Below are 12,473 nucleotides of genomic sequence, written 5' to 3'. Positions count from 1 at the left end.
TTTGGCATATATATATTTTTTTGTAACTTTTTTTATTATTTTTTAACACAGCAATTACTCTAAGAAACATTTAACTGAATTTCCTTTCTCAATTTTAATGCTAAAGGTCACAGCTATACCAGATTAGGACATTAAGTATATTCTTAGCTCTGCATTGTGTAGTATGGTTCAACAATGTTCATAAGTTAATTAACTTCTGATGATTTAAATGCTATAGATACTAAAAAAACATCATCCATATATGTTACAGTTAAGTTTGGCAAAATCATTGTTGTCACCATAATCAAATATTTATCTGTATATAAAAAAATAAAAAATAAAATAAATAAATAAAAAACTCGTCAATAATACCAAAAACAAACATATTTATATTATTCACAGATTTGTAACATTTTGATCCAGTACTAAATAAGCATATGTGCAAGTGGATCACTTTGTTAGAGTCTGGTATACTGATGGAAGGATACATGTAGTATAATCTATAATCCATCCAGTGAATAGCTGAAGTTTATCATATGGTTCCCACACTCACTTCTTTTCTCTTCTGTTCCTCACATTATTCTGCAATTTGTTAAATTTTGTTTCCAAATGATTAACTATCACTGCCAATATTATTTATTTTGAACTTTCTCAAATGTGATGAAGTCCATTATGAAATGAATTATTTCTTCCATGTTGTTCTGGTAAAGGTATTCAAAATATTCAATACGTGCATTTGTTTCCTAGAAACAAACAAAGCAAAAAAACAGTATCTGTTATTATTCAAAAGAGAAGAGAAGAAAACAGGATTTACATTTTCTAAGTGTAATGAATGATATTCTAAAATCAAACTAAAAACAATCATATAAATAGTTCAAAAAATATTAAACTCTATAATATAGCAGAATTAGAATGATTTTCTGGTAACTTGTGTGATCTACTTGATATGCACTTCCTCTACCTGATCACATTAACTTAAAATGTACTAATATGTCTAATTATGTTGCAAAATGCTATTATACAGTTAATAACATCATATGAATAATAACTAATAGTCAGCAAATGGATGCAAGATTATTTGTACTTACTAATACTAATTAACAAGGAATTTAATTAATTTACATGTGATCTAAAATGCAGGATGAACAAAACATGTCATTAGTACCCATCCTTTTCAGTATTGTTAAATCTGGAATGAACACTAAAATTGTAATTTGGTATTTTATTCAGATTTAACATAAATGCAAAATTTTCCTAAAGAGAATTACTTGTAAATAGATAATATTAGAAATCCTTGTACATATAGTAATAATAGTCCATTCATATAATTTTTCTATGTGAGTATTTTGTAAATGGTCCTTAAATAACTAACAAGAAATAAAGTAATGTAGAGGTGATAATGTAACAAGAAGGTCAGAGTTTAGAGTAAACTATTGTAATCCGATTATAAACATGACCTCAGCCAGTTGTTATATGAACCGAAGGCACGTGCAGGCTGCCCATGCGGGAACGCAATGAGAAGGGAGGAGTGTGGTGTGCAAGGAGAATTAGGTGGCGTCTGCAAATCAGTGACGTATTAGAGAGGACATGGAGCATATAAAAGTAATAGCGACACGAGTTCATGGTCTTTTTGCCTTTTTCATTCCTAATCAAGGTTTTGGTGTTTTCTTCCACCCCCCCCCCCGGGTTTTCCATGTGGTGGGTCATAGCTTCGAGGTGGCGGAGTCAAGCGGGAGTCATTCAGCGGTGGTAACATGGTCAAAATAGCGGGTTTGTCCGAGCATAGTTATCCATGCAATGGGACAAACAGCGAATGCCGAAACTTCATGTAGCTCCAGCCGTACCCTTCTGCCAGACAGATTCTTGCACATAAGGTAAAGAAGTGATCCATGATTGAAGTTACCAAGAACTCAAGGCAAGAAACAACAGCTCGATGAATAGAGTGATGACCTGAAAGAAACCTACAAGAAGACATGATGAAAAGTATCTCTTAATGAATTCGTCTGGTTGGTAACATAAAACTTTATTTCTTATTGTATTGTGTAATTCTTAGGCCAGAGTGAGCTACAATGTAAAATTTTCTCTGGATCGGACTTCTTAAGACAGATTTTAGAACTTTAGTACCTATTCCTGTAACAAGGATCTTTGTAGTTATGGAAGTGGAGAGTTACAAGATTTGTCATTAGTTTAAGGTTAGTCTGAATTCGATGTGTTGTATGTACATTAACTGAGGAAGAAGTAAGGCATTCATCAACATATTTGTATTAAGTAATCAGGTTTAGGACAGTTTGGATTTTGTTAATATCACCTAATGGGAGATACCTATTGTGAACTAGATCTTGTTTGTTAATTTGTACATAATTGAATTTAGGGACCTTCATTTAGTTTAGTTTTCATTAACATGTATTGTATTTTAGAATGAATAAATTTCTTTGTTTCTTAACCCAAAATACGTGCATGATTTTTCTAGCCAATGCACCACCTGCTAAAAATATCGACCCTGTATAAGTAAAAGTGCAGGAAACGGTTACGACTGCTGTTTAAAATAATTAAGGGCTTGTTTAACGTTGACATTTATTGGAATCGTGATAATCTGCAGGTCAAATCCCTGACAAGAAGTTCTCTCTTGAATAGGAATCAAGATGGCGCAGCTAAACAAATAAATTTTCTTGATTCCAAAAAGGACTTGACCCCAGAGTTTATAGATCAGGGAGAATTCTCCTTGTTTGAAGACTTTGCACACGATTTAAGATTGAAGGAGAGGCCACGAAGGATTACAACAAAGGCACACCAGACAAGGGATATAGTTGAGGGTTAAACAAGACAAGGTTTAAGATTGAAGGAGTTTTAAGAGGGTTAATACATAGAAATATAGAATAACACATAAAATAGAACAGTAAGAAATAAACAATACGACAATATGTTTCACATTCTGCATATCACTGTTCATATTACTACTCCAACATAAAATTTTAGGCAGGTATTCTCATATTTTGGCATGTTGTTTTCTCAAATTAAACCAACAAAAAATGAGAGATTCTCTAATCCAAGATGAACTTTATTAAAATATATATTTATTTTACTCTTCGAAGTATTTCTGCAAAGTGCATAAAGATCATCAGAATGGTAGTGCATCTTCATTAATCCTAATATGTGTATCATCTCATTTAACATTTTTCAAGCAGCAGCTACTGCTGTTTGGGAAACGTTAAGTGGAAAGATACACATATTGAGAATTGAATGATGAAGATGCACCATTCATTAATGTAACACCTGATTTTACAGCAAAATTGATATATATTCAACTAGATATTATTCATCATATTTCCGACAGCAGAGAGAGAGAGAGAGAGGTGATGTGATATGATTTGACTTTGCATATATTACTTAAATGAAATAGAAAAGTCATGAAAGAAAGTGAAATGTAATAAATAAATAAATATATATATATATATATATATACACACACATCTCAACGTTTGCTTTTTGTGCAAGCAATGAGATATATGTTGCATGCTTATTCAATGTTTTTGATTCTCCTGAATCAATTTTATTTCATAATACATGAAAAGTGGTTAAAAAACACAGATTATATTGTTTTAAGCTGGTGAATTTTATTGTTTTCCTTCAAAAGTTTATTACGGAATTATTAGTGTTCAATAATATACTGTAAAAGAGTACTTATCTACCATCCAAATGTTGAATTTAAGAGGTTAGAAAACAAAAAAAAATCAGAATCAGAAGAAAAACCATGTTAAGTACAAAAGGTGTTTAGTTTTTCTTCTGATATGTTTTATTTTTTTAACCTCTTTAATTCTACATTTTTGATGGTAGATACTTTTTTTTGTTCACAAAAGTGACACTTTCTTTTCTTTATTTGAAAGTTGTGTACTTGATAAAAGGAGTGGATTTGTAGTTTTAATATCAATAAGTGCAAGGTATTGCATTTTTCAGTGCAAAAATATAAGGCTGTGTACTATAACGATGGTGCTGTACTGCAGGAAGTGGATGAGATTAAAGATTTGGGAGTGATGGTTGACAGTAGACTGAAGTTTAGAGGGCATGTTGCTAGTGTTGCAAAGGCTGCACATTGTAGTGTTGCTATGATAAGAAATACTCTAACATGTACCGATAAGGAAGTGGTTGTGCAATTGTATAAGGCACTGGTCAGGTAACGCTTGGACTACTGTGCCGAGATCTGATCACATGGTTTTCAATGTGATGTGGAGACATTGGAGAGGGTCCAAATGTGAGTGACTAAGACAATATTGGAACTTTGGAATGCTGGCTATGGAGAGAGGTTGAAGAAATGTGGATTTCAGAGTTTGGTGGATAGGAGGAAGAAAGTTGATATGATAGAGACATTTAAGTCAGTGAGAGGATTTTATCAGATTAATCCAGAGGGGGATTATAAAAAGAGTAGAAGGTGAGAGGGAAAGAACCAGAGGTCATCCCTGGAAGTTATGTAAAAGTGTGGTGAAGAGGGGGTGTGAGGAGTAGATTTTTTTCATGGAGAATTGTCAGTGAATAGAATGCATTATCAGAATGTGTTGTTAACGCAAGGAATGTTAAGGACTAAGATTGTATATGATAAATATGTTGTCTGTTAAATGAACTTCCCACGATGAGTGTCGACTCCATGGAGGGTATAATAATAATAATAATATCATTTACTTGCTTACTTTTTGTGCAAGCACTGAGATTTATATGTTGCATGCTTATTCAATATGTTTTGGATTCTCCTGAATTCTCTTTCAGAGTTTAAATAGCTGTAACCAACTTTGGAAAACTTATGACCTTTAAAACAGTTTAAAATTCTTTGAAATAGTTGTCCATGTTTCCATCTACTACATATATGCCAAAACTGTGAACAAAGGCTCAAACAGAAAGTTCTTGATGTCATAAGCTCTGATAGCAGCATGGTTTGCTGTAAGTCAACAGTTATGAAGCATATAGTTTCATTGTTTTTTTGCCATTGCTAGGTCCTTGTGTTACAAAGCATAAGCACCTGCAGTGTTATCTTTATGATCACTTTTCTATACTTTGGTTACAAATGCTACATGTATCACGTTTGTGGCTGATAAACTGAAATATGTTAGAAATAATTGTGCATATGATGGCTTTTTTTTTTTTTCCACAAAGGAAAAAAAAAGTCAGTACATTTTTTTCTTGTTTACGTTTATATATGTACAGAAAAAACATTTTTAGCACTGATGACAATTATTGTTTATATGGAATGATGTTTCTGAGGTAATGTAATGAGCTCTACTAGAAATATTCTAGTAGAGCTCATACGTTCAATGATGGCTTTGCATTACTTATTCATGTAACTTAGGAGTATATGGTCTGTTGCATGTTGTCCTTGAATATCTAAACTGATTACTTTAGAGCCAATTTTAAGTTTGTTTTGAATGACATATATATATATATATATATATATACCGTATTTGCCGGCATATAAGATGCACTTTTTTTCTTTGAAAATAGGTCTGAAAAGCAAGGTGCGTCTTATACGCCGATACTCAGTTTTTTATTACTTTCATTCCTGGAAATTTTCTCTGTTCCGAGTTACGCAATTTCTTTCTTGCTTCCTTGTGGTGTGGGAGAACATTCCAGTTACGTAGAATTCAGTGGATGCCAATGTTGTCATGGTTGTTGTGAACGGTGATAAATTTCTGCATTTAAATTTTCTCTAAATTTCTTGACAAATTATGGCTGAAAAACATCGGCAGTGCTACAATATTGCATACAAGCTACGTGTGATTGCGTATGCTAAAGAACATGGAAACAGGGCTGCAGAGAGCCATTTCAGGTCACTCCCAACTGAGAAAATAAGAACTTGGTAGAATCAGGCAGAGGATCTGAAAAAAGCAACTCACAGTAAACATAACCTATGAAGTGGAACTGCAAAATGGCCAGAACTTGAGGCAGAACTGAATACTTGGATTTTAGACTACAGAAAAGCAGGACTTTCAGTGTCTACAAAAATGATTATTCATCAAGCAAAAGCGATAGCCACTAACAGAGGGATTGCCAACTTTACTGGATCAACATCATAGTGTTCAAGATTCATGAAGAGAAACCAGCTATGTATGCGGACTAAAACAAAAATATCACAAAAGATGCCAGCTGAATATGAAGAAAAAATCATTGAATTTCATCGATTATTCGTCACTAATGCAAGGAAACGAGAAAATTTTGAACTTGCACAAATAGGAAACATGGACGATGTTTCGCTGACTTTTGATGTGCTCTCAAACAAAACTGTAGATTCCAAGGGTACAAAAGGTGTTACTGTTTAAACTTCAGGGCATGAAAAAACTCACTACGCGGTTGTTTTATCCTGTTGTGCTGATGGGACAGAATTGCCGCCACTGTTGATTTTTAAAAGGAAGACGCTACCCAAAGAAAAACTGCTTAAAGGAGTGTTTGTACATGTTCACGCAAAAGGCTGGATAGATGGAGGAGGAATGAAGTTATGGATAAATGTGTGGACAGACTTATGTGTTCGTCGAACATGTTGTTTATTTTTTAACGGTATATATATTAGAACACAGAAACTAAGTAAATAATTAATTTATTAACTTATTGCTGATATTTCGCTGACCAGCATCTTCAGAGCACAAAAACACAGTTTGTCACAATACGCGAGACTATAACAACATGGTGTAATCAATGGACTAGTTAAACAAAATTGTAGCAACAACACAAAGACTAGAGTCCTAAAAAAAAAAAAACACTAGTTTTTTCTTAAGATGACTGTCTCCCAGATCTTAGGCAAGTTAATACAGCCATATTTGTTGAGATTTGAAGTGTGTTTCAGGGTTTCTGTCGCCTCTAAGAACAATCTCTCCGACTTGTAAGAGCTTCTGTGTAGTACTTTTGTGTTTTTCCAGTTGATCCTGTGTGCAGGGGTATCGAGAGCTTGGTCTGCTAGGCCCGACTTGCCATAGTGATAATTCCGGACGTATCTTTTGTGTTCGCTGATGCAATTTCTTTCCTGATGCAGATGTTCACAGTTCTTCCTGTTTGACCGTAGTAGGCTTAATTATATGAACAGGGTACTTGGTAGACTCCTGGATGTGATAAAGGGGGAATGCTGTCCTTGGGTGAGCGGATAAGGGTTGCTAATTTGCTACATGGTCACCATCCCATACATTAAAGGCACATCCGATAAGATTTCAAGAATTCTTAATAAACATAAACTACGCACTACATTCAGACCATGTAGCAAATTAGCAACCCTTATCCGCTCACCCAAGGACAGCTTTCCCCTTTATCACATCCAGGAGTCTACCAAGTACCCTGCTCATGTAATCAAGCCTACTACAGTCAAACAGGACGAACTGTGAACATCCGCATCAGCGAACACAAAAGATACGTCCGGAATTATCACTATGGCAAGTCGGGCCTAGCAGACCATGCTCTCAATACCTCTGCACACAGGATCAACTGGAAAAACACAAAAAGTACTACACGGAAGCTCTTACAAGATTGTTCTTAGAGGCGACAGAAGCCCTGAAACACACTCCAAATCTCAACAAATATGGCTGTATTAACTTGCCTAAGATCTGGGAGACAGTTATCTTAAGAAAAAACTAGTGTTTTTTTTTTTTTTTTTTAGGACTCTAGTCTTATGTGATAGCTACAGGTTTTTTTTTTTTTTTTTCAGATAGAGAGCGCCAAAAATCAGGACTCTAGTCTTTGTGTTGCTGCTACAATTTTGTTTAACTAGTCCGTTGATTACACCATGTTGTTATAGTCTCGCGTATTGTGACAAAGTGACAAACTGTGTTTTTGTGCTCTGAAGATGCTGGTTATAACACCAGCAAAATATCAGCAATAAGTTAATAAATTAATTAGTTACTTAGTTTCTGTGTTCTAATATATACTGTTCAAAAATAAACAACAAGAAGTTATGGATAGTAAACTTTGATCTAGTTGCCCTGTTGAAGAAGCCTGCCGTGCTAGTATGGGATCAGTTCTGTTCTCACAGAACAGAAGATGTTAAAAATAAACTCAAGGAATTGAAAACTCAGTTAGCTGTAATTCCAGGAGGTCTAACTAGTTAGCTTCAACCTTTAGATGTTTGTATTAATAAACCATTTAAGAGATTTACGAAGAAGTGGAACAGCTAGATGCAGTCTTCAGATTTTGAGGTTACGCCATCAGGAAGAAGGAAGAGGTCTAGCATTTCGCAAGTTTGTCAGTGGGTCAAAGCTTCATGGGATGCTTGAAAACTAAGACAGTGATTAAATCATTTAAAAAGTGTTGCATTAGTAATGCACTGGATGGTACAGAGGACAATTTGTTGTATGAGGACTCAAGTTCTGATTTGGAAGAGGTTTCAAGTGTCTCTTCATTTAGCTCTGGAGATGAATTTCTGGGTTTTGACGAAGAAGTAGATTAAAAGGTGGGTACTCTTTCCTAGTTAGATTAGGTATTTGTTGAAAGTAGACCAACTTATTACTTTATAATTGAAATACTGTAAATTCATTATAATATTCAGTGATAAAGTTTTTTTCCTAAAAAATGTGTTCGAAAAAGGGAGTGCGTCTTATACGCCGGCAAATACGGTACTTTAGATGTTTAAAGATGGTACTTTTCTTCTTCCAATCTGATAGTACAACATGCAAAATGCCACTTTGCAAACAACTATTTCTCTTTTGTTTTGTGCAAATAACATGCATTTTGTTTTTTTTTAAATCTATGTTTAACTGATAAAACTCTGATAGTATATATATATACTTTTTTTTTTTTTTTTGTATCATTAAAATTTTCACTGCATTTCAATCTTAACATTTCTTGCTGGTAGTTACCACTACCAGCAATTTTTGCTGGCATTACAACTACCTTTTAAGATATGTTATAACTTTTATCTGGGGGCTCTAGCTATTGCTGCTTTGGATTATTTTCTCCCCATCTGTTCTCTCTCGCTCTTGGAAATTTTATCAAAGGTCAGAATATACTTTTTCTTTCTTTTCTTAATTTCAGCGATTTTCTTGTTATTATAAACATCTATGTTCCTTGTTTCTTTCCACATTTCTTAAGTTTTCTTCTGGTTTTCTTTCCACATTTCTTAAGTTTTCTTATTCACATTCACCCCCCTTTCATTTTGTGTCACCCCAATGATATTTCTCCAATAATCTACTGTATAACTGACCATTCAATTATCAGAATGGCAAGTTCTGATAATTGAAGTACAATTACATGGTGCTCTACCAGAAGTTAGTTGGCACGCTAGGGTCAGTTAATTGAAGGGCCATTGTTTTGAAGGTTGGACAAATAGTAGACTACTGTATTTCAGTTTCATTTTAAACTGAAGAAACACTCCATCTTCATTTGGTTGTGAATCTTCACCACTTGAAAGGTAGGTGCTTTCTATTTCAGCCTCCTCTTTGACATGAAATCCATTAACAGGTCTAGAAAAAAAAAGTTATTATAAATCGACTGTTTACCTGTGGAATTTTGATGACTTAAAAGACTAATACTCAGGACATCATGGAAAATGTCACTGGGGTCAAATTGCAGTATAGGGATTGTTATCTTCTATTACTGAAATGATTGTTATTATCAGTATAGTTATACTGCTCTGATTTTAACTGATACAAGCATTTTTTCCAACATGAGAACATTGTTTATAACACTGTTTTAATCACTTACAAACATCAGCAATCACAAAAACTTTGAGGTTAAGTTAACGAGTTTGATGTTATGCATTTTGTGCATGTTTGTCTTGAACACAGCACCTTCATCCACTTGCCCCTTCAAATAATACAGAATGTCTATAGATCTAGATCTATAGCCATTCTGAAAAGAACTCAAAGGTATGCTTCATGAAAAACATTCTCTGAGCGAAATGCAATTGCAGAGGAAAAGATCTGAAGTTAAAGATTTCCACATAAGCATATCAGTGTTTTAAGTGTAATTATTTACTGAAAAATTAATATACAGCAGTAAGATACACTGTGAATGATTGGAGTGTTAAATGGGGCTAAAAAAGTTCAACATGAGTTCTGTGCCATTTGATACTTCCAACCTGTAATTCGCTTCAACATTTCTGATTAGAACATAAATGCATAATATGAGTTTTGTCATTGTGATGACAAAACTATGTAGAGGACCTAGGGACAAGTGATCAAAGCAATAGTAGGTCTCTGAGATGTTCAACAAATATAAATTGCAGTTTTACAGATAGGTAAAAAAGGAAGTGATATTATAGTGATGTTTAGGTTTGAAGAGATTTTAAAGGGCTTATACAGTGGAGTGGAGAGTAAGAATGGAGTAAGGAGATATTTTTGACATGGAGACTGGTGACTGAATGAAATGTGTTGTGAATAATGCCAGGAGCATATGAATGAGTTTAAGATTCAATATGTTGGATGTGCTTGTGGTTGAGCAAGACAATCTACAATGAGTCTGTTGACTGCATATCTCCAATTCTATCTTTTAACTCTCATAGCAGTGAAATCAATTTAACTCTGCATAGTTTTAGCCACTTTATCATTGGCATTAGGCAGGTTTCAAAGAAGTTAAGTTACTTACTTTTGATAGGTGAACAACTGTATTAGATTGATTAACTATCAACAGTTCAGTTTGAAAAATAGGTAGCGGAGATGAGAATGCTTAGGTGGATATGCAGTGTGACCAGAAAGGATCGTCTGAGCAATGACTATGTAAGGGGAATGGTGAAAGTTACAAACTTAGGAGCAAAGATATAGGAGGCAAGGTTGAGATGGTTTGGTCATGTGATGAGGAGGGGGAAAGAGTATGCGGGAAGAAAGGTCATGCAGATGGATGTGCAAGGGAGGAGGAAGCACGGGCAGCCAAAGAAGAGATGGAGGGAGATGGTGGAGGAGGACTTGAGGATGAAGAATTTGGATGTCGCTACAGCCCAAGACAGGAGGTTGTGGAGGAGACTCACTACAAACAGCAACCCTATTTAAGCGGGAAAAGCTGCAGAAGAACTTATGACTAAACTAATAGTGGGAGAATTGAATGCAAATATTTGATTCATTCATTGACCACTTGACACAACCAATTTTATTGAAATTTTTGAAACTTTATTTAAATAAATTTTTCATCTATATTTTAAATTATTAATTAGAGCTCCAAAACTAATTTTATTGGAGAACTTCAAATTTTACTGGCAAAACCCTAGGATTCCACAGAATACAAGTTGGGAACCTCTGACATAAGATGTTAACTTGCTGAGAAGGACTTGACAGTAGATCAAAACCTTGAAAATACCAAATCTTTTCATGGCCTGTGTCCAAACCTTTTCATGGCCTGTGTCCTTAGCAAGCAGATATGCTGTAGAACAAGAATGGTAGAATTCACACTTGTGATCAATAATTAAGACAAGGGGAATGATAGTTTGAAGGCTGATTTTTATCTTTCCTGTTCTGGATAAAAGTTTTCTTCCTTGCTATTGGCCAGATAAGTATGACAACTTATATATGTGATACAAATAAGGTGTTAAGGTGACCAGTAGTGTAACAAAGGATCAGTCTTTTGTCCATTGTTATTCCATCTTTATTAATGACAGTGGGGAGGATATGACAGCAGATATACAGCTGTTTGCTGATGATACCAAGATAGGCAGAGATAAGGATAATGACGTCCTTATCCTTTACACCAGGGGTCTTCAAACTATGGCCCGTGGGTCAGATGCAGCCTGTGATATGATTTTATCCGTCCCATCAATTGGACTAATTTTTCAATAAGAATCCGCAAAAAAAAAAAAACCACGGGGTGTTGATAGATTTCAAATGCATTAATTAAAATTGTGTTCAAAATATATTCCCGAATAGCAAAAAGTAACCGTAATCCAAGTTACGGTCTTTCTGACTCTAAAAGGTCGGTTAAAATGGACTAACGAAGAAAAAAAATTTGAATTTTACAAAATTTTACAAGCAAATTTATCTCTATTTTTGGGACAACATATCTTTGTGAACAAACTTTTTCCCGAATGAAATATATCAAGTCAAAATACAGGGCAAATTTATCTGATGAACATTTGAAATCGCTACTTGTAATTAGCACTTCAAAATTTGTACCTGAGTTTAATAAGATTTTAAAAACACAAACACGGTTACATCATTCACATTAATGGTTTTATTATAATTTGTGATAAAAATATGAGAATTTGCTGATAGTGTTCATTGTCATTAATATACGATAATTTAATCTCACATACTCTGTAATCAGTTTTTATCTGCTTTCAATAAAACTCGTATATCTAGTTCTAGAGGATTTTTTTACTACGGCCTGCTGAACAGTGCTGAAGTACCCAATGTGGCCCTCATGGCGAAAAGTGTGGAGACCACTGCTTTACACGGATAATAAAGTCATTTTCCTTCTTGACAAGGCCTCGACCTCACTTGGGCTACTGTGTGCAGATCTGGTCTCCAAAATGATGCAGATACAGTACACAGGGTGCAGAGGAGAGTGTCAAAGATGATATTGGGACTGTGGAATGTAGATTAAGGATT

General features: G+C 34.4%; 1 protein-coding gene across 5 annotated transcripts in view; it reads right to left on the bottom strand.

Annotated features, from left to right (window-relative positions):
• Window positions 1–345: 345 nt before the first annotated feature.
• LOC150092347 (centromere protein I-like) overlaps window positions 346–12,473 on the bottom strand; it is a 311,409-nt gene continuing 299,281 nt past the window's right edge. For all 5 annotated transcript variants that reach the window (XM_090415030.1, XM_090415031.1, XM_090415034.1 and 2 more), the window contains one exon: window positions 346–722. In XM_090415030.1, the coding sequence (XP_090271156.1) occupies window positions 612–722 (111 nt within the window). In that variant the 3' untranslated portion in view covers window positions 346–611. The remainder of the gene's footprint in view (window positions 723–12,473) is intronic.

Source organism: Typopeltis vanoorti, chromosome 26, assembly GCF_054136105.1.
Source record: "Typopeltis vanoorti isolate ZY-2024b chromosome 26, IOZ_Tvanoo_1.0, whole genome shotgun sequence".
Taxonomy (NCBI): Eukaryota; Metazoa; Arthropoda; class Arachnida; order Uropygi; family Thelyphonidae; genus Typopeltis; species Typopeltis vanoorti.
This window is presented reverse-complemented; position numbering and strand designations above follow the sequence as displayed.